The following is a 22707-nucleotide window of genomic DNA, read 5'->3' on the forward strand; positions in this document are numbered from 1 at the left end:
TCACTGTATCCCAATACATGTGACAATAATAAATCAAATCAAATAAATAAGGGAGAACTTCGCACACGCAGACTTCTGCCAAAAAGACTGAACTGAGCAGGCATGGTGAGGGAGTTATGTGTGGTTTGAAGTTGATATATGGTAAGTGCAGCATGACTGAGTGTAATAGGAGACACTGGACTTACAAACTACCTAAAATTCTCCACCACCTAGGACTTTGTCCCTCCCAGCTCTGGCTTTGTCGTCTGGTGCGGGAACACCCGACTGAGTGAAACATGGTGCATTTCACAACTTGCATTTACATACAGCCTCTACCTGAACAAAATGTCACAAGGTGCTTCACAAGGGAAACAAAATGTAACACAGAGACACACTGGAGATATTGCAGCAGGTGACCATATGCTTGGTCAAAGAGACACACTTCAACAAGGTATCGTTAAAGGAGGAGAAAGGTGGAAAGGTTTAGGAGTGGGTCCCAGTGTCAGAGGCAAATGGTGCAGCAATCAACATCAGGGCATTGATTTTGAGCATTGACAGCAGGCAGACACATATCACGGGAGGGGAGGGTTATTTGATTTGATTAATTATTGTCACATGTACTGAGATATTGTGAAAAGTATTATTTCTTGCATGCAATACTGACAAAGCATATCATTCATAGAGTACATAGGGGAGAAAGAAAGAAGAGGGTGCAGACGGTGGTGTTACAGTCATAGCCAGGGTATAGAGAAAGATCAACTTAATATAAAGTAGGTCCATTCAAAACTCTGACAGCAGCAGGAAAGAAGCTGTTCTCGAGTCGGTTGGTACGTGACCTCAGACTTTTGTATCTTTTTCCTAATGTAAGAAGGTGGAAGAGAGAATGCCCAAGATGTGTGGAGGTCCTCGATTATGCTGGCTACTCTTCGAGACAGCAGGAAATGTAGACAGAGTCAATGAATGGGAGACTGGTTGATGTGATGGATTGGGCTTCATTCACAATCCTTTGTAGTTTCTTGCAGTTTTGGACAGTGCAGGAGCCATACAAAGCTGTGAAACATCTGCAAAGGATGCTTTCTGTGGTACATCTGTAAAAGTTGATGAGGGTCCTCATGGACATGCCAAATTTCCATTGCCTCCCGAGAAAGTAGAGGCATGGGTGGACTGGAAGAGATTACAGAGACAAGGAAGAGGGCAAGGCCATGGAGGGAATTGAAAATTGCTAGTGAACCTCAGTCGTACTGTGGGAAGAGGACAGTTTTGAGGAGCAAGGGGTGGCAGAGTGGGACAATCCATAAGAAAATTCCCATCCAGTAAGAGGGAAAAAGTACAAGCAGTTTGTATTACAGGACTGGTGTTAGTACTGGAAGTTTCCCATTTGAGAAACTGTACCCCATTCTCATTTTCTCAGCCATCTTGGAATTCATTGCCACAGGAGGTTATGGGGGCCAGGTCACTGAGTGTACTTAAGACAGAAATACATAGTGCTGTGAAGTTAAGTTTGTGAATGTGGTCCCTTTAAAAGCTGGTTTTGTGTTCAATGTTGGGATGTTTAAGATGCAGACACACAGGGTACACAGATTGCAACATTTGTTAAAGAGACCAAAACATCAGGACTGTCTCAGTATCAGGCTTTGCAGCTTTCTGCATTCTGACAGTCTATCAGTTTAACGAGGAGACTCAGCCAAAAGGAACGTATCAAATTTTAATTTGTTGTTGTTGTCAACAGTAGACCAATCTGGCTGGAGAAAAGTAGATTGGTCATCCGAGTTATAAAAAGAGGAACTCAACTGACTGCCAACAGTTCAACTGAGAGCCAGCTGGAACAGAAGGACATCTCTACAGTGGCTCTCCATTCTGTCAGCTAAAGAACTTTCTTTGAAGGGAATTCTCCATCTATCTAACAAAAAGGGTACCAAATCAAAAAGACCTTATAGACAGAGAAATCAACAGGAAAACTCCAAAAATCTTCCAAAAGCTGTCAGACCTGGTTGTATATTTTTTTGAGAGTGACTAAAATTCGGTTGTTACTGTTTTGGTAATGAATCGTTCTGGTCTTTATTTGAACAACATTGCAGTCATACTTTCCTTTAATTGATATGTTACTTATTTAGTTAAAGTTCTGGTTGGTTAAATAAGTTGTTAATTATTCACTTAAAGCGAGCGTCAGAGCTTTATATTAAACATACCTTTAAATGCTAATAAGAACATAAGAACATAAGAAATAGGAGCAGGAGTAGGCCATCTAGCCCTTCGAGCCTGCCCCGCCATTCAATAAGATCATGGCTGATCTGTCGTGGCTCAGTTCCACTTTCCCGCCCTCTCCCCATAACCCTTAATCCCCTCTCTTATCAAGAACCCATCAACCCGCTTCTTAAAAATATTTAGCGAGGCAGCCTCCACCACTTCAACGGGCAGAGAATTCCAGAGATTCACCACCCTTTGAGTGAATTCCCAAACTCTTTTACCAGATTACGAAGCAAGGCAATGGGGATTAACCTCTGTGTCGTAACAACAGGTTCTTAATTGGTAAGGGGATCAAAAGTTACGGGGAGAATGGGGTTGAGCAACTTATCAGCCATGACTGAATGGGGAAGCAGACTCACTGGGCCAAATGGCCTAATTCTGCTCCTATATCTTATGGTCCTAACTGACCAGATCAATTGGGATTGCAATGATATCCCTCAGGAGTTAGAGTCAGAGGTTTACAGCATGGAAACAGGCCCTTCGGTCCAACTTGTCCATGCTGCCCTTTTTTTTTTAAAACCCCCAAGCTAATCCCAATTGCCTGCATTTGGCCTATATCCACCTATACCCATCGTACCCATGTAACTGTCTAAATGCTTGATAGAGTCATAGAGGTTTACAGCATGGAAACAGGAAAGGCAGTAGAGCGAGTAACATTTATGCTTTAAAAAAGTGAAACATCTTTGCTAACGGTGGTACCTTTTTGGAATTGGAATTTGTTGAAATCCCATCCGTACTCAGTGGGGATGTGAAATCTTCACTCGTCTTCTCACTCTGGTCAGTTTGGTCTTCTGTTAATCTAAAAAGGAAAAGAATTGTATTTATATACTTCAAAATGTCAAAGCACTTTAGAATCAATCAAGTACTTTTGAAATGGTGTAACATAGAAAGCGGCCAATTTGCGAAAGCCAGCTCCCATAAGCAATAACGTGATAAATGATCTGATCATAGGTTTCGTGGATATTAGTTGAGGGATTAATTTTTAAAGTTCGTTTATTGGTGTTACAAGTAGGCTTACATTAACACTGCAATGAAGTTACTGTGAAAATCCCCTAGTCGTCACACTCTGGCGCCTGTTTGGGTACACTGAGGGAGAATTTAGCACGGCCAATGCACCTAACCAGCGTGTCTTTCGGACTGTGGGGGGGAAACTGGAGCACCCAGAGGAAACCCCTGCAGACATGGGGAGAACGTGCAAACTCCAGACAGACAGTGACCCAAGCCAGGAATTGAACCCAGGACCCTGGCGCTGAGAGGCAATAGTGTTAACCACTGTGCCGTAGGGCAGCCAGTGTGGGTGCAGAAATCATAGACGGATGCAGCACAAAAATGGGGCTGTTTGACCCATCGTATCCGTGCCAACCACTTTAAAAGATTGAGGACTGAGGCCCAGCAGTTGTCTCCTTTTTGGGTATTTATCCAGTTCCCTTTGGAAAGTAACTGAATCTGCTTCCTTTTAGGTTACACATCCCAGATTATTATAGCTTGCTGACTCAAATCCCCTCAACTCCTCTCTGCTTCTTCAACCAATTATTTCAAATCCTTGTTCTCTGGTTAACAGCCCTCCTGTCCCTGGAAACAGTCTGTGCTGACTTACTGCTGGGGGGAAATTATAGATGAGATTAAGGACAGTTTTTTTTGGGGGGCGCTGTTGGTTGAATGGAGATAGTGCTGGACAACAGAAGCCGTTCTCATACATTATCATGGCATCTGTTATGTCCACCCAAAAAGACAGCCTCAGGGTCACTCTGTTTAGTCCCTCCATCGGAAAGAAGGCACCTCTAGCGATGCAGCATTCACACACACTCATGTGCTAGATTGTAGGCTCGAGGCCCTAGAGTTGGAGCCCTTATCCACTATCCTCAGACCAAGAGGCTACAGGTTAAGCAATGCTGGCACTTGATTTATTATTGTCACATGCATTAGTATACAGTGAAAAGTATTGCTACTTGCGCACTATACAGACAAAGCATACCATTCATAGAGAAGGAAGAGAGTGCAGAATGTAGTGTTACAGTCAAAGCTGGGGTGTAGAGAAAGATCAACTTAGTGCGAGCTAGGTCCATCCAAAAGTCTGATGGCAGCAGGAAAGAATCTGATCTTGAGACGGTTGGTACGTGACCTCAGGCTTTTGTATCTTCTTCCCGATGGAAGAAGGTGGAAGAGAGAATGTCCAGGGTATCTGGAGTCCTTAATTATGCTGGCTGTTTTGCTGAGGCAACAGGAAGTGTAGACGGAGTCAATGGATGCAAGGCTGGTTTGCATGATGGATTGGGCTACATTCAAGAAACTTTGTAGTTTCTTGCGGTCTTGGGCACAGCTTTCTATGGTGCATCTGTAAAAGTTGAAGTGTAATATGGGGTACGGGTCTCTGGCACAGTGACACAGTGGTTAGCACTGCTGCCTCCCAGTGTCAGGGAACCAGGTTCGATTCCCAGCTTGGTGACCCAAGCGTTACCACTGTGCCACCTGCCGCTGGCCAACACAGCAGGGGGATCTTCCCCTCCTCTTCTTTCAAAGCAGTTTCATGGGCTCTTTTAGGCTCAAACGTGAGGGCACGTGAGTTAACCTCAGATTAACAACTCATCCAAAAGACGGCATCTGCAACACTGCAGCTCTCCCTCAGTACAACAGTATCAGCCTCCAGTATCTGCTCCAGTAAATAGGGGGATGAAATTTGATACTTGTGTTTAGCATCTATTGACACACAGGGTTGGTCTTTGCTCTTGGGGCAACCAACATGGAAAGAGCAACTTGTTACAACAATTTGGTTGGGTTGGGTTGACTTGCCGCTCTGCCTGATGCACCACCAGCTTGTGTCCCCTTACACTGAGAATGTACCCTCTCCCCACACAGGAGCCTGCAGTCGGTGCAACTTCCAATGTGTCCATCTACCTGATGCAGGGGGATTAATCCAGTCTTTTTGATTCATTATCCAAGGATAGGGAAGGGTCTGTAAAAACGGGGATTTCGGCCCCAATCACTGAATTCCCCCACTCTCCCCGATTCCCACTGGCTGCTGCAGACTTTCGATGGTGACGAGGGCAGCCTGAGGTGACGGCAGAGAACTACAAGGTTTCTGTTTAAATCTTCCTCAATCCTGTCCCTCTCCCAGTGGACTAGCAGCACCTGTCACAAGACAGTGTCAGCACCCAGGAGCACACTTTGGGCCTCTCAGCTCTGCTTACTGTTATTCCTCCTTCCAGGCAAGAGATGGAAATGCATCCAGCTTAGAACAAGCAGCCAGTGGTGTCTCGCCACCCGGGCAGAGAGGGACGTCTCCCCTCCCTAACCTCATTTCATTAGACTAGCACCAAGCAATGCCTGCTTTGGGTGGGTGGGTGTTGTGGGAGGAGGAGGAGAAGAGAGAGAGACAGAGAAGGAGGGAAAGGAGGGAGACAGCAGGGGGAAAGGGTGAGGAGAGGGAGAGGAAGGTAGTAAAGCAAAAGAAGTGGGGAAGGAGGGAGAGAGAACGCGAGAGAGAGAGAGAGAGTTCAAGAGAAAGAAAAGACAGGGAAATGAGAAGTGGGCACAGGGGAGAGGGAGAAAGTGAGAAAAGTGAAGGAGAGAGGATCAGAGAAGAAAAGGGGAGAGAGAAAGGAAGGAAAGAGAAGGGAGAGAAAGGTAGAGGGAGGGAAGGAGAGAAGGAAAGCAAGACAGGACATAGAGAGAGGGGAGAGAAATATGAGGGAGAGGGAGAAAATTAAGGGATTCAGAGAGAGAGATGCTGGGAGGAAAGTATAGAGAGAAAAAAAGGGACAGGCACACAGCTGCAGGAAGGGACAAGGAGAAAGTTTTGTATAAAGTGAGTAAACGAGAGAGGGGACACATTATTTCTCAAGTTTTTTTTTAAAAAATGCAGATATGATGTTGTGAATTAAGTGTTTGGACACAGCTTTACTTCTCTTTGAACTGGGCATCAGGAAAAGCTCCCATTTAAAATAACTGAGCATACCTTTGAGGATTCTGGCCAACAGACTCTCCTGCAGTGCTCTTGGGCTCTTCCTCATTCTCGAGATTAACTTTAGACATAGACTAAAGAGACGAAACAGAAAGAACGTAGTGATCACATAATCAGTGAAGGGCAAGAAACCAGGATCTGAAACATGTTTCAGGAACAGTAGCTGACTGATCTGTTAGGCGCTCGGCCTTTCTCTAATCTTAACAACGACTCTCGCGAGAGGGGTGAACCAGCGTGTCTGAAATCTCTCTGGTAACAGGAGCTGCTGATGGGGGATGTGTCTGTAGGTGTTCCAGGATTAAGACCTTGAACTGGTCAGGGAGTCTGCAGCCCCGGTACTGATCTGTTCTGAGTTCTATCCACCCGCGCCACATCAGCTACTAAGTCAGAAATTCACACCCTACCCCCGCCCCACCACCCACCCACCTCCGCATCCACCCCCCACCCACCCAGAGGTGACCAGACACTGGCGCGAGCACAGCATCAGACATGAAGCCCACTCTTACCCCTGTTAAGACCACTTATGGTCCTTTTCCCACCTAGCATCAATTTTTAGGCTGGTGGGCATGAGATGACTGAGGGTGGGTGAGGGGGGGGTGAATGAGAAGGTTTTTAACCCCCAATCTGGTGCTGGACCTGGAGGGGGACATCTCAGTTGGAAGGCCATTTCAGACTGGGGCACCCTCCCCTCTGGGGCCTACGAGCTCTCTCTACCCACATCCAGCCTACCGCCCCACACTGAGATTGTCCCCCCTTCCCTCTCCCCCACATCCCCCTGGGCATCCCTTATACTTCCAGGACCCTTGAAGGGCGGTCCTGGGGCTCAGGCATGGCGCTGTCCCAGCCCCGGCAGCACTGTGCCTGGAGGGACTGGAGCGCTGTTGGCCATTCTCCACTGCAGGGCACCCGTCCAAGTGTGGACAGAAGTCTGGCCTGCTGCCAATCGATGGTAAAATGGGAGTGGGCCTGTCAGAATCTGCGTGGATCACCAGATGCCAGGCACTGAAAATTCAGGCTCAAATATTTGCTTTGTCCCTAAACGTTTTGATTATTTTCCACTGTGCCCCCTGCTACCTCGTGCTGTAATTTCCATCAACTCCTCTTTCCGAGCAAAGCACTTTTTAAATATATAGTCACTGGGTCAAAATCCTGGAATTCCTCCCCAGCAACACTGTGGGTGTACCTACACCACACGGACTGCAGCGATTCAAGAAGGCAGCTCACCACCACCTTCTTAAGGGCAACCAGGGATGGGCAATAAATGTTTGTGTTTCTTAAATGTGCATTTAATTTGAGGAAAAGCAACCTCCTCGTAAGTTTACACCTTCTTAGAGTACATCAAATGCACAAACATAATTAAGCAATTAACACCTGGTTAATACAAATACTGATATGCTGGGAATCTGAAATGAAATCAGAGACTGTTACAAATACTCAGCAAGTCACTGAAGATCCTTAGGCAGCACCTTCCAAATCCACAACCACTTCCATCCAGGATAAGGGCAGTAGACACATGGGAAAACCATCACTCTCTCCCTCTATATTTCTCTCCCTTCTCTCTCTCTCTTTCTCCTTTCCTCCCATCTCTCCTCCTTCTCTCCCCTCCAAGCCCAACTTGGAAATATATCGCTGTTCCTGCACAATTGCTGGATCAAAATCCTGGAATTCCCTCCCCAGCAGCACCGTGGGTGTACCTACACCACACGGACTGCAGCGATTCAAGAAGGCAGCTCACCATCACCTTCTCAAGGGCAACTAGGGATGGGCAATAAATGCTGGCCAGCCAGTGACACCCACATCCCACAAATTAGTTCTAAAAAGTGTGGCAGCAACTGTTCAAAGAGAAAGGCCTTCAACCTGAAGCATTATCCTTGTTGCTCTCTCCATAGATGCTGCCTGAAGTGCTCAGTGTTTCCAGCACCTTCTGTTTTTAAAACCCATTTTCCAACATTTAACTAGCTACCTTTTGAGACTTGATGTCTTTTGGCGCACTCTAACTTTTTTTTGTTTTAAATTTTACTTATCAATGTCACAAATAGGCTTACATTAACACTGCAATTGTGGAAAATCCCCTAGTCGCAACACTCTGGCACCTGTTCGGGTACACTGAGGGAGAATTTAGCCAATGCACCTTACCAGCACGTCTTTCAGACTGTGGGAGGAAACCAGAGCACCCAAGGGAAACCCACACAGACATGGGGAGAACGTGCAAACTCCATACAGGCAGTACCTAAGCCAGGAATTGAACCCGGATCCCTGGCGCTGTGAGGCTGCAGTGCTAACCACTGTGCCATCAGGCCACCCAGGAAAGACAAGGGACTATACTTTCCTTGTATTTCAATGTCAAATTGAATTGCCCTTCCCCTCTGGAATGAGAAATGGAAACAGCATTCTAAATCCCAGAGCTGGATAGGTTTAGGAAGTGAGTAGAAGAGAATTTTCCATGAATGCATTCAGTGACACGTTATAATCATCACTTGCTTTCATAAATAGTTCTTTTTTCATTCATTTGTGGGACATAGGCATCGCTGGCTGGCCAGCATTTGTTACCCATCCCTAGTTGCCTTTGGAAGGCAGTCCAGAGTCAACCACATTGCTGTGGCTCTGGAGTCACATGTAGGCCAGACCAAGTAAGGATGTTTTTGATAGGAGAGGGGATTAAGGGTTATGGGGAGAGGGCGGGAAAGTGGAACTGAGCAGCGACAGATCAGCCATGATCTTATTGAATGGCGGGGCAGGCTCGAAGGGCTGGATGGCCTACTCCTGCTCCTATTTCTTATGTTCTTATGTTCTTATTTCTTTTCTTAAAAGACATTAGTGAACCAGATGGGTTTTTCCAACAATAGTTTCACAGTCATCAGTAGATACTTAATTTTTAATATTGAATTCAAATCCCACCACCAAGGGATTCGAACTTGGCTCCCCAGAACATTAGTTGAGGCTCTGGATTAATAGTCGTGACAATAGGCCACCGCCTCCCCTGTTTTTGCCAATATACTTGGTCTCTCTCCAGTTCCTCTTTTTAATTCTATATTGCATAACTCCAGTACTGGAATGAGTACAGACAGCAAACAAGCTCTAGCCCTCTAAGCCAGTTGGGACAACAGCTTGATAATGATTTCCTGTCTTATTTTCTGCTGTCTTCCCAACTCTCCGTTTGACCCTGCTTGCCTTAACAGTCCACAAATCTTTGTACGCTTTCAGCACAGTGGTTAGCACCGCTGCCTCAAAGCGCCAGGGACCCAGGTTCGATTCCCGTCTTGGGTCACTGTCTGTGCGTGTTTTCCCTGCGTGGGTTTCCTCCGGGTGCTCCAGTTTCCCCTCTCAGTCTGAAAGACGGGCTAGTTAGGTGCTTTGGCCATGCTAAATTCTCCCTCAGTGTACCTGGACAGGCGCCAGAGTGCAGCGACTAGGGGATTTTCACAGTAACTTCATTGCAGTGTTAATGTCAGCCTACTTGTGGCACTAAGAAATAAACATTAAAATCTTTGAAAGTACCGATCCATTCTCATACCTTGCAAAGTGATGAGTCCTGGAAAATTTCCTCACAGGCAAGTCTTGCTGCTTCATGTTTAGCCTCTTGTTTGCTTCTACCGTAGCTTATTGGGTATTCTTTCTTATCCACGATAACTTTAGCTGAGAACCTGCAACATAACAACAAATACTGCCACACTCACCCTGCACAAAAATGTAACTAACATTTACGCACTTATTTTAACATTAAATAAAGTTCTAACATACTTTATACCGAGACGTCAGGGAAAACAGTGCCAAGGAGAAGGTAAGAAAGCAAGGCTTGCATTGACGTAATGCCTTTTACAACCTGAGAAACACTCAAAACATGCCTTTTACAACCTGAGAAACACCAATCAAGTACTACTAAAGTGTAGTTACTTTTGTCTGTAAAGCGCACAAGAAACAATACTTTTCACTGTATACTAATACATGTGACAATAATAAATCAAATCACTGTTGTAATGTAGGAAACACAGCAGCCAATTTGCACACAAAAGATCCCACAAACAACATGATAATGACCAACTCAACTGTTTATGAGATGCCGGTTGAGGGCTCATCATTGGTCAGGACACTGACAATACTCTTTCAAGCCTGAGTTACATCAAATTCCCACAGTGCAGAAAGAGGCTATTCGGCCCATCGAGTCTGCACCGACCACAGTCCCATCCAGACCCTATCCCATGCATTTATCCTGTTAATCCTCCTGACACCAAGGGGCAATTTATCATGGCCAATCTTTGGACTGTGGGAGGAAACTGGAACACCTGGAGGAAACCCATGCAGACACAGGGAGAATGTGCAGACCCTGCACAGACAGTGACCCAAGCCGGGAGCCTGGCACTGTGAGGCAGCAGTGCTAACCACTGTGCCACCACTGTTCTCTTATTCTTTGAATAATGTAACAGGTTCTATAACATCCACCTATGAGGGCACACAGGGCCTGGGTTTAAAGTCTCATTTGAAAGACAGCAGGTACAGCAGTCCTTCAGTACAGGAATGGAGTGTCAGCCTCAATAATGTTCCCATCCTTCAAGATAACCCTCTGAATCAGAGGCAAGAGACCAATCACTTAGCTACAGCTGACACTGATAGGATAGACCAGCAACAGCTTAGTCAAAGGATGAGAGGAAGGGGATTTTCACAGTAACTTCATTACAGTGTGAATGAAAGCCTACTTGTGACTAATAAATTAAAAAAAAGAGAGACAGGAAGATTTACAGAGAGAATTGCAAAACACAGAGCCTGAGTGGCTGAAAGGTTAGCCCCCAGCGGTGAGAGTGACCCCCAGACCCAAACATAAATGAACCGTCTCTAAGTTAAGCACCAGGTTCCAGCAAGTGATGAGCTGCAAGCTGACTTCATGGCCTTCGAATGGAAATGGGATGGATTATCCTGAATGTCTGTCTCTTACCAATGTATCACTGGACAAATAATTCACACAGAGGCGTCAGGGAAAAGAATGGATGTCACGCCAAGGAGAAGGTAAGAAAGTCTGGGCAAGGAGAAGGTAAGAAAGTCTGGGCAAGGAGAAGGTAAGGAAGTCTGGGCAAAAGTCTCCCAGAAACAAGGTACATAAACAAACATTTAGATGAGAAAAATTCACTTGGGATGGAAGCAGGGTTCTTGAGGTGGATCGATGCTGGTTCCTGCCTAACTCATTGGTGAATTCCGGACTAAAGAAAACTAAAGCTACTGCCACTTTTCAGCAACGGAGATCAGCTTCATCCATCTGTATGTCCAACCAGGGTAGGTAAACTGTTCTCAACCATTAGGACTCCGTGCCTTCTCTGTTCAGTTAGCTTAAGCATCATACCTAACCTGTTGCTTTTAATAAACTGCTTTAAAATAACCTGTGACTCTGATCCTCTCTTTAGGTAAAATATGACTCCCAGATGAAAATCTTAGAACACGTCTGGTTAGTGCTAGTCTGGGCAGACCCTAGGTAAACACGTCTGGTTAGTTCCAGTCTGGGCAGACCCTAGGTGAACACGTCTGGTTAGTGCTAGTCTGGGCAGACCCTAGGTGAACACGTCTAGTTAGTGCTAGTCTGGGCAGACTCTGGGTGAACACGTCTAGTTAGTGCTAGTCTGGGCAGACCCTAGGTGAACACATCTAGTTAGTGCTAGTCTGGGCAGACCCTGGGTGAACACATCTAGTTAGTACTAGTCTGGGCAGACTCTGGGTGAACGCATCTAGTTAGTACTAGTCGGGCAGACCCTGGGTGAACGCATCTAGTTAGTGCTAGTTTGGCTATTCATTGTGATCACATCTGGTTAGTGCTAGTCTGGCTATCCATTGGTGAACGTATCTGGTTAGTGCTAGGCTGCCAATCCCTGGGTGAACATATCTGGTTAGTGCTAGTCTAGGCTCATAAGAATCATAACATAACAACTAGGTGCAGGGGTAGGCCATTCAGCCCCTCAATGTCAAATTGGGTTGCCCTCCCCCTCTGGAATTAGAAATGGAAACAGCATTCTAAATCCCAGAGCTGGATAGGTTTAGAAGGTGGGTAGAAGAGAATTTTCCAGAATAAATTCAGTGACACGTTATAATCATCAGTTGCAATAGTTATAAATACTTATTTTTCTATTCATTTGTGGGACGTGGGTGTCGCTGGCTGGCCAGCATTTATTGTCCATCCTTAGTTGTCCGAGAGCGGTTAAGAGTCAACCACATTACTATGGATCTGGAGTCACATGTCAGCCAGACAAGGTAAAGACGGCAGATTTCCTTCCCTAAAGGACGTTAGTGAAGCTGATGGGGTTTTTCCTGATAATTGACAATGGTTTCATGATCATCAGTAGATTCTTAACTCTAGATATTTTTTATTGAATTCAAATTCCACCAGCTGCCGTGGCGGGATTCGAACACGGGTCCCCAGGTATCAACTGAGCTTCTGGATTAATAGGCTAGCGATAACACCACCAGGCCATTGCCTCCGGCCATCATTTCCGTTTAATAAGGTAAACTTACTTCTGTATGTGATCCAAGCCTGTGTCCATCTGTGTAAGGACGTATTCAATGTGGATGTCTCTTTTCTGTCCATACTCATTGAGCTTACTGATGAAGTTTCCAATGCCAGCCGGTGATACTGATTGCGTCGTTCTATCAAGAGACTACATCAAAGACAAATCAAATGCTTTTTACAACCATATACCAATTCAGACAGAAAATGTTGAAAAGATATCAGCTATGTCCACACACTGTTCCAAACAGGGACGACTGGTGGGATGACTTTCCTCCTTTTCCCTCACCCCTCGATTATTTGTAACAAGACGTATATTTTTAAGGGACTGTTTTAAAATGCTTTTGGTGTTGTGACCTTAAAGGATTGGTACAAATGGGCTTTCTGGCAAGTTTAAAACAGGAGATATGCATTTATTCACCCAATGTAACTAATGAACTTAACAAACACACATAACACAACCACATCACACACGCACACAAAACATACTCTCACACAGACACAATCTCCCTCTCCCACACACCACACTCTCTCTCAGACACACTCACACATAATGCATACACAAAACATATACTCTCTAATACTTACAACACATAGTCACACACCTCACACCCATGCACACACTGCACCAACAACAATCCCACCCAGGCGCTATCCCTGTAACCCCATTTATTTATCCCTAACTCTAAAGGGGCAATTGACCATGGCCAATTCACCTAACCAGCACATCTTTGGATTGCAGGAGGAGATCGGAGCACCTATTTGACCATAGTACATGTTTTTTATCTTCTTCACAATTGTCTCTGATATGTAACAGGGTCATGTTTCACCTGTTCATATATCAATGTGATAGAATGAGGTTTTTTCACAAACTATTCTTTAGAATTCAACTTCAAAGCCAAAAAATCAAGTCCATTGTGAACAAATTTATTTAATTATTTGTATTAGGACAGCCATTAATCTACAGGAACCAGAACGACAGGGAGTGGGATAGCTTGATCTTAGGTTCGAACATAGCTCGGCACAACATCGGGGGCCGAAGGGCCTGTACTGTTCTATGTTCTAGGAATGGCTTGTTACATTTTAATAACCTCTCAATACAACATGACAAAAGTTTCTTTGCATTTTAATGTTTTGTCCTGACATGCTAGGAGACTTGAGAACCTTGTGTAGTTCCATGTCCATTTTGTAAAATGAAATGTAAGGAATACAGTGCAACTTACCACATCAACATCCTGAATATTCAAAACCTCTAAAGCCAGTTTAGCTGCATTGTACTTAGCTTCCTTCTTGGTTTTACCTTGGCCTTCAGGGAGTGTTTTGTCGCCAATTTTTGCCCAGAACGTGAACCTAAAACAACAGTAAACGTAGCATTGGGTTAGATCAGCAAAACACAGGTTTCTACTTCCCTGCCTCACCCCTTGGAGCTACACAAGGCAGCCGTGAGGATTAGCTGCAGGGTCCGGAGATTCGTTCGGATCTGCTCTGCTCTGCAGGGCACTGGAGCCAAAACAGGATATCAGAAAGACTGAACAGGCTGGGGCTCTTCCTCCCTCAGAGAAGAATACCAGGGGCTCTCTAAAATTGTATAGGTTTTTTTTAAAATACATTTCACGGGACTCAGGCATTGCTGGTTAGGCCAACATTTTATTGCTCACTTGCGGCGTGGTGGCACAGTGGTTAGCACCGCTGCCTCACAGCGCCAGGGTTTTCTCCGGATACCCCAGTTTCCTCCCACAGTCCAAAGATGTACGGGTTAGGTTGATTGGCCATGCTAAGAAATTGCTCCTTAGTGTCCAGGGATGGGTAAGTTAGAGGGATTTGTGGGAATAATATGTAGGGATATGGGGGTAGGGCCTGGGTGGGATTGTGTTTGGTGCAGACTTGATCGGCCGAAGGGCCTCTTTCTGCACTGTAGGGTTTCTATGATTTCTATGATTATCGTGAAAATCCCCTAGTCTGGATTCGATTTCCTGCTTGGGTCACTGTCTGTGCGGAGTTTGTATGTTCTCCCCGTGTCTGTGTGGGTTTCCTCCGGGTGCTCCACTTTCCTCCCACAGGCTGAAAGACGCGCTGGTTAGAGTGCATTGACCATGTTAAATTCTCCCTCAGTGTACCCGAAGAGACGCAAGAGTGTGGAGACTAGGGGATTTTCACACTAATCATAGAAATCATAGAACCCTACAGTGCAGAAAGAGGCCCTTCGGCCCATCAAGTCCGCACCAAACACAATCCCACCCAGGCCCTACCCCCATATCCCTACGTATTATACCCACTAATCCCTCTAACTTTCCCATCCCTGGACACTAAGGGGCAATTTCTTAGCATGGCCAATCAACCTAACCCGCACATCTTTGGCCTGTGGGAGGAAACTGGAGCACCTGGAGGAAACCCACACAGACATAAGGAGAACGTGCAAACTCCACACAGACAGTGACCCGAGCCGAGAATTGAACCCAGGACCCTGGAGCTGTGAAGCAGCAGTGCTAACCACTGTGCTACCTTGCCGCCCCCAAACTTCATTGCAGTGTTCATGTAAGCTGACTTGTGACACTAATAAATAAACTTTAAATGTAATTGCCCTTCAGAAGGTGGTGATTGTTCATAGAACCACAGGATTCCTACAGGGTGGAAGGAGGCCATTCGGTCTGCACTGACTCTTGCCCCGGCTTATCCCGTAACCCCACATATTTATCCTGCTAATCCCCTCTAAATTATACATCTTGGGACTCTGAGTCAATTTAGCATGGCCAACCCAGCTAACCGGCGCATCTTTGGACTGTGAGAGGAAACCCACGTAAACACAGGGAGAACATGCGAACTCCACACAGACAGTGACCCAAACCAGGAATTGTACCCGGGTCCCTGGCACTGTGAGGCCGCAGTGCTAACCTCTGTGCCACCATCTCATGGTGCTCTCAGTCATTCCCTGGAAGCATGGGCTGGCCCTGCTGCTGTCAGACTTTTTAACAGACCTACTTCGCACTAAGTTGATCTTTCTCCACACCCTAGCTTTGATGGTAACACTACATTCTGTACTCTCTCCTTTCCTTCTCTATGAACAGTATGCTTTGTCTGTATAGCGCACAAGAAACAATACTTTTCACTGTATGCTAATACATGTGATAATAATAAATCAAATCAAAATATATTCCTAAACTAAGCCACTTACACAGGGTTGTGAGGGGGTCCATCCATTTTGGATTCCCAGATCAAATGTTCATGATTTCTATTTGCATACAGCTGTAGTTGCTCCACAGATCCTGAAGTCGCCATTCCTTCCAGGGGCTACAGAAATGAAACATTCTCAATTCAAAGCATCCAAGATACAATGAGATAATGAATAATATTTTGTTACAATCCAATTAAAGACTCAACATGGAAAGAGAAACCCAAACATTTTGTTTTAATCAATGGGACACCACAAGATTTCACTTCTTAAACAGAAAAAAAACTTTATCATAGAGTTAAAGAATAACCTACAGTGCAGGAGGAGGCCATTCGGCCCATTGAGTCTGCACCGACCACAATCCCACCCAGGCCCTATCCCCATAACCCCTAGCTAGTCTGCCTGAAACTAAGAGACAATTTAGCACGGCCAATCAACCCAACCCACATATCTTTGGATTGTGGGTGAAAACCAGAGCACTCGGAGGAAACCCACATAGACACGGGGAGAACATGCAAACTCTGCACAGACAGTGACCCAAGCTGGGAATCGAGTCCCCGGCGCTGTGGGGCAGCAGAACTAATTACTATGCCACCGTTCCACCCCTATTATGTAATAGCATTATTAATACGGTTTATAGCTATATGTGCTATGCATTCAGTCATATTTATTACTTCCACCAATAATTTTACTTTGTGAAATCTTATTTACTTCTACTCTATATACTCTGGGACATCATGGTGGCACAGTGGCTAGCACTGCTGCCTCACAGCACCAAGGACTCAGGTTCAATTCCTGGCTTGGGTCACTGTCTGTGCGGAGTTTGCACATTCTCCCCATGTCTGCGTGGGATTCCTCTGGGTGTTCCGGTTTCTTCCTACAGTCAGAAAGATGTGCGTTGGCCGTGCTAAATTCTCCCTCAGTGTACCCGACCAGACGTCGGAGTGTGGTGACTAGGGGATTTTCACATTAACTTCATTGCAGTGTGAAGGTAAGCCTACTTGTGACACTAATAACTTTAAACTTAACTGGGAGGCCATTCAGCCCATTGCACCAATGCCAACGTTGAAGGAGCTAAACGGAGGGTGACTGGAAGCCAGTGTCCAACCACAGGGATCTGTGTTGGGCCCCCTATTGTTCGTCATTTATACAAATGACATTGATGACTACATGGGGGGTAGGATTAGTAAGTTTGCGGATGACACAAAGATTGGACAGGTGGTTAACAGTGAGGCGGAGTGTCTTGAGCTACAGGAAGATATAGATGGAATGGTCAAATGGGCAGATATGTGGCAGATGGAACTTAACCCCGAAAAGCGAGAGGTCATCCACTTTGGAAGGAGTAATTTGACAAGAAAGTATTCAATAAACAGTAGGGCACTAGGAAGTTCTGTGGAACAAAGCGACTTTGGGTGTGTTTGTCCATAGGTCTCTGAAGGCAGAAGGGCGTGTTAGTAGGGCGGTGAAAAAGGCAGATGAGACGCTTGCCTTTATCATTCCAGGCATAGATTACAAAAGCAGGGAGGTCATGTTCGAGTTTAATCCCACATTCAGGAAAATCTGTGACACTCTACCCCCACATTCGGTGCAGTTTGCGACAATTTACCCCCACAGTTTATGAACGCTTTACCCCCCCCCCCACAGTTAAAGTTTATTTATCAGTGTCACAAGTAGGCTTACATTAACACTGCAATGAAGTTAGTGTGAAAATTGCCTAGTCGCCCCACCTTGGCGCCTGTTCGGGTACACCGAGGAAGAATTTAGCACGGCCAACGCACCTCACCAGCACGTCTTTCGGATTGTGGGAGGAGACCAGGGCACTTGGAGAAAACCCACGCAGACATGGGGCGAACGTGCAGACCCTGCACAGACAATGAACCCGGCTCCCTGGCACTGTGAGGCAGCAGTGCTAACTACTGTGCCAACTTGTTCAATTTGTGTCTTTTTTGCCCCTGTTACTTATTTTCGGAGACGGCACCCTGCCCCCCCACCCCGCCCCTGTCTACAGCACCCTGCCCCCACCCCACTCCCACTCTTCTGCAGCACCCTGGTCTTTAACATAATGTTCCTTAGTCCAGTGGGGGAGCTGAATCCACAGTCCACTGGCGTGGAGACAAGGAGTGAGTGAGTCAGGGCCGACACTGGGTCCCACACTCAGTACTTACTGGTTATCTACGTGAGGCATTACTGCAGCAGGTTTGCAGTATGGGTTAGACAAGGATTCCCAATCTCCACCTCGCCCCCAGCCACCCACCCCATCCTGACATCGTTCAAGAAGCACTACTCACACGCACAGGCCGCTGTAAATAATCACTGTGTTACTGTTAAGATTATTCTGCAGCGATAAAATGCAACAGCTCACAGTCAATCCTCGTAGTCGCAATATCAGCCTCTCTCCCCGGAGTCACTCAGGCTTGCTGAGTTTCGTTTCTCGGGCTCCGGCAGTTTCGCTTTCGTTTTCCCCCGGGAAGGAGGGAGGGAGACAGACAGACAGATCCTGATCCTGGCACAGAGAACTTCCTTGGGAACCACAGGAAGGAGGCATTAACACCTGGCAGCGCAGAGTTACTGCAAGGACACAGAGGGTTAATAGAAAAGGGAACGTGTGTTGATGCAGGGGAGGGTGTCAATGTAAGGAAGAGTGTTAATATCCGGAAGTGTTACTATCAGGGAGTCGTGTTGCACAAGGAGTGTTAATGTGGAGGGGATGCGAGTTCATAGGTACATATGAAATAGCAGCAGTGGTAGACCATTCGGCCCCTCGAGGACGGCAACAAACACATAGAGAGGCTACACTGGGAACGTGCAGAGGCAAAGGTGAGGAATCGGAGGGAATGTACAAACTCCAAACAGCCCACCTACCCAACTTTCAAAGCACCACATATAGCAACATCTGCACACCATGCCCATCCTATCTGAATGGAAACAGGGCACCCTCAATCCTAGGGGACTGCTTAAGGTGAAGAAAAATAAGGAACATTTGTAATCAACTGACAATTACACCAGTAATCAATTGTAATTACAATTACCCCAATTGTAATTGGGGTGCCAATTGAATGGGCTGCTTTGTCCTGGATGGTGTTGAGCTTCTTGAGTGTTGTTGGAGCTGCAACCATCCAGTCAAGTGGGCAGCGTTCCATCACACTCCTGACTTGGGCCTTGAGGATGGAGAGTCAGGAGTTGTGTCACACGCTGCAGAATTCCCAGTCTTCCACCTGCTCTGGTAGCCATTCTATTTATGTGACTAATGCAGTTCAGTCTCTGGTCAAGGGTAACCTCCGGGATGTTGACGGTGGGCGATTCAGCCATGGTTAAGCCATTGAATGTCTAGGGGAGATAATTCAATTCCCTCTTGTTTGAGTTAATCATTACCTGGCCCTTGTGTGGCACGAATGTTACCTGGCACCCGAAGGAAACCCATGCAGACATGGGGAGAATGTGCAAACTCCACACTGACAGTGATCCAAGCTGGGAATCGAACCTGGGTCCCTGGCGCTGTGAGGCAGCAACGCTCATCACTGTGCCTCCCCATTACGAGAATTATGAGAACAGGTTGCATAAATTTGATTTGTATTCCTGGAGGTCAAAAGATTGATGGGTGATCGGTGTCTTAAAAAAGAATGAAGGGATTCATTTGGGTAGAAAAAGTTTGGGGGAGTCTAGAATAATGGGGGGATGCTCTTAAAAATAAAGCTGGGTCTTTAGGAGTGAACCAGTTCTTCAGAGAGTATTAGAAATCTGCAACTTCTTTCGTGAAAAAACTGGGTGCCAGAGGTCAATTAAACCCTTCACAAGTGAGATCGATCATTGGGTGACAATAGCAAAATAAGTAAATCGAATTGGGTCACAGATCTGCCATGATCTAAGTCAATGCCAGAATAGGGGAGGCGGTGGCGCAGTGGTATTGTCACTGGACTAGTAATCCAGAGACCCGGCGTGATGTTCTGGGGACCCAGGTTTGAATCCCACCACGGCAAATGGCGGAATTTGAAATTTGATTAAAAAAATATCTGGAACTAAGACATCTACTGCAGACCATGAAACCATTCCCGATTGTTGGAAAAACCCATCTGGTTCACTAATGTCCTTCAGGAAAGGAGATCTGCCGTCCTTACCTGGTCTAAACTTTATGTGACTCCAGATCCACAACAATGCGGTTGACTCTCAAATGCACTCTGAAATGGGAATTAGGGATGGGCAATAAATGCTGGCCAGCCAGTGATGCTCACGTTCCATAAAATGTATTAGAAAAACGGCATGAGGTATGAATGGTCTAACAGTCTCTTGCTGTTCATATGAGCAGCCACATCAGTGCAATGATAAAAGAAAATCCCTACAACATTTAAATTGGAAGTACATATCAATGGAAGAATTTTGCAAATTTATACTGCAGGCATGCAGTCTCCTCCTGTGGCAGCAGTGAAGATTCCAGGCGCACCCCACCCTCAAAACAGTAATCTGATGAACTGGTGCAATGACAAGAATCTCTCCCTCAATGTCAACAAAAAGGAGATAGTCATTGACTTAAGGAAGCATAGTGGAAGACATAGCCTGTCTACATCAATGGGGATGAAGTAGAAATGGTTGAGAGCTTCAACTTTCTACGTGTCCAGATCATCAACAACCTATCCAGGACCCCCATGCCGACACTATAGTTATGAAAGTCCACCAACACCTCTACTTTCTCAGAAGACTAAGGAAATTTGGCATGTCAGCTGTGACTCTCACCAACTTTTACAGATGCGCCAAAGAAAGCATTCTTTTTGGTTGTATCACAGCTTGGTATGGCTCCTGCTCTGACCATGACCGCAAGGAACTACAAAGGGTCATGAATGAAGCCCAGTCCCTCATGCAAACCAGCCTCCCATCTATTGACTCTGTCAATACTTCCCACTGCCTCAGAAAAGCAGCCAGCATAATTAAGGACCTCACAACCCTGGACATTCTCTCTTCCACCTTCTTCTGCCGGGGTACCAACCGACTCAAGAACAGCTTCTTCCCTGCTGCCGTTGTACTCGTTAGAGTTTAGAAGAATGAAGGGAGATCTCATTGAGACGTATAAGATGATGAATGGGATGGATAGGATAGAGGTGGAGAGACTCTTCCTGCTCAGAAAGGACAGTAGGACTAGAGGACACAGCATCAAGATAAAGGGGGGGGGGGCGGTTTAGAACGGAGTTGAGGAAGAACTTCTTCACTCAAAGGGTGGTGAATCTCTGGAATTCTCTGCCCGTTGAAGTGGTGGAGGCTACCTCGCTAAATATTTTTAAGACGCGGGTTGATGGGTTTTTGATAAGAGAGGGGATTAAGGGTTATGGGGAGAGGGCGGGAATGTGGAACTGAGCCAAGACAGATCAGCCATGATCTTATTGAATGGCGGGGCAGGCTCGAAGGGCTAGATGGCCTACTCCTGCTCCTATTTCTTATGTTCTTATGTTTACCTCGCATTAAGTTGATATTTCTCCCAAACCCAAGCTATGACTGTAACACTACGTTCTGCACTCTCTCTTTTCCTTCTCTATGAATGGTATGCTTTGTCTGTATAGTGCACAAGAAACAATACTTTTAACTGTATCCCAATACATGACAATAATAAATCAAATCATATCAAAGTTTTGAGCTAAACAATTGCCCGTGTGGCCTCTCAACAAGGTCAGCTGACACAGTACTGTTGGCTGACTGTGACCTGCAACTCTCCACTGAGCAACTCAATGAAGGGGCCAGTTGAGTCATGGAGTGGTGAATGCAGTTTGTCCTGTTAGGTTGGTGTGTGGTTAAACCAGATCAATCTTAACTGGAGCACAGACCTCTAACTGGCTTATCCTCTTTGAACTTTGTGGACCTGATACTCAAAGTAGAGATGGATAGATTTAGTTGATAGAGGGTATCTTGGGGTATAGGGCTAAGGTGGGTAACTGTGATTGAGGTACAGATCATCCACGTTCTAATGAAATGACAGAGTAGGCTCAAGGAGCAGATGAGCAGTGGGATTCCAGTGTCCCTGTGGAGTGACATACAAATGGTTACATCCATGGAAAGAGTATACACGTTGCTGTTTGTCTGACTGTGACCCTCTTACTAGTTCACGCTCCTCCCTGGAGAACAATGTGAAGATGCAAAAGCAACAACAGTCTTTCAGCTCTGATGTTTTTTCCACTGCTCCTCCCTTTACCCCACATTCAGCCCTGCGAGTCACAAACAAACACCTCAAGAAAGACTCAACACGAGCAATGTTAGAACCACGGACCGCACACTTTAGCACAATGAAATGTTTATTCAATCACATGCATGACTCCAACTTTCAGATTACGGAATCGCGATGAAAGGCCAAACTATTCCTAATGGAAAAATGACTTGTGTTTATATAACCTTTTTAACCCGGAAAAGATCCTAAGGCGCTTCAGACTGGAGGGCATTCTCTGGTTTTGACCTGCCACAATGCTCATGAGCATCCACAAACCACATCCATATAAACCATGGCACATCATAGAAGCCCTACAATGCAGAAGGAGACCATTCAGCCCAACGAGCCTGCACTGACAACAAGCATACCCAGGCTCTATCCCCATAACCCCACGTATTTACTCTGTTAATCCTTGGGACATTAAAGTTCAATTTAGCATGGCCAATCTACCTAACCTACATCTCCTTTAGACTGTGGGAGGAAACCGTAACATCTGAAAGAAACCCACGCAGACATGGGGAGAACATGCAGACTCCACACAGATGGACCCGAGACTGGAAGTGAACGCGGGTTCCTGGCGCTGAGGCAGCAGCGCTAACCACTGTGCCATTCCCTATAAATCTTCATAAGAGGTTATTCCTCAGCTGGTAGTTGAATGGACCTAGGCAGCTGGAGGCCAGAAT

The 22707-nt window shown here is 45.9% G+C and overlaps 1 protein-coding gene across 1 annotated transcript in view; it reads right to left on the reverse strand.

The window, feature by feature from the left end:
* Positions 1-18316, reverse strand: part of eif2ak2 (eukaryotic translation initiation factor 2-alpha kinase 2) — a 43989-nt gene extending 25673 nt beyond the window's left edge. The window contains exons 1-7 of the mRNA XM_080193234.1: positions 18203-18316; positions 15844-15959; positions 13898-14021; positions 12680-12822; positions 9702-9831; positions 6182-6261; positions 2926-3025 (exon numbers count right to left, since the gene is read on the reverse strand). Coding sequence (XP_080049360.1) covers positions 2926-3025; positions 6182-6261; positions 9702-9831; positions 12680-12822; positions 13898-14021; positions 15844-15947 — 681 coding nt within the window. The 5' untranslated portion in view covers positions 15948-15959; positions 18203-18316. The remainder of the gene's footprint in view (positions 1-2925; positions 3026-6181; positions 6262-9701; positions 9832-12679; positions 12823-13897; positions 14022-15843; positions 15960-18202) is intronic.
* Between the last annotated feature and the right edge of the window lie 4391 nt (positions 18317-22707).

Source organism: Carcharhinus amblyrhynchos, chromosome 7 (assembly GCF_965287045.1).
Source record: "Carcharhinus amblyrhynchos chromosome 7, sCarAmb.v2.hapA, whole genome shotgun sequence".
Classification (NCBI taxonomy): Eukaryota; Metazoa; Chordata; class Chondrichthyes; order Carcharhiniformes; family Carcharhinidae; genus Carcharhinus; species Carcharhinus amblyrhynchos.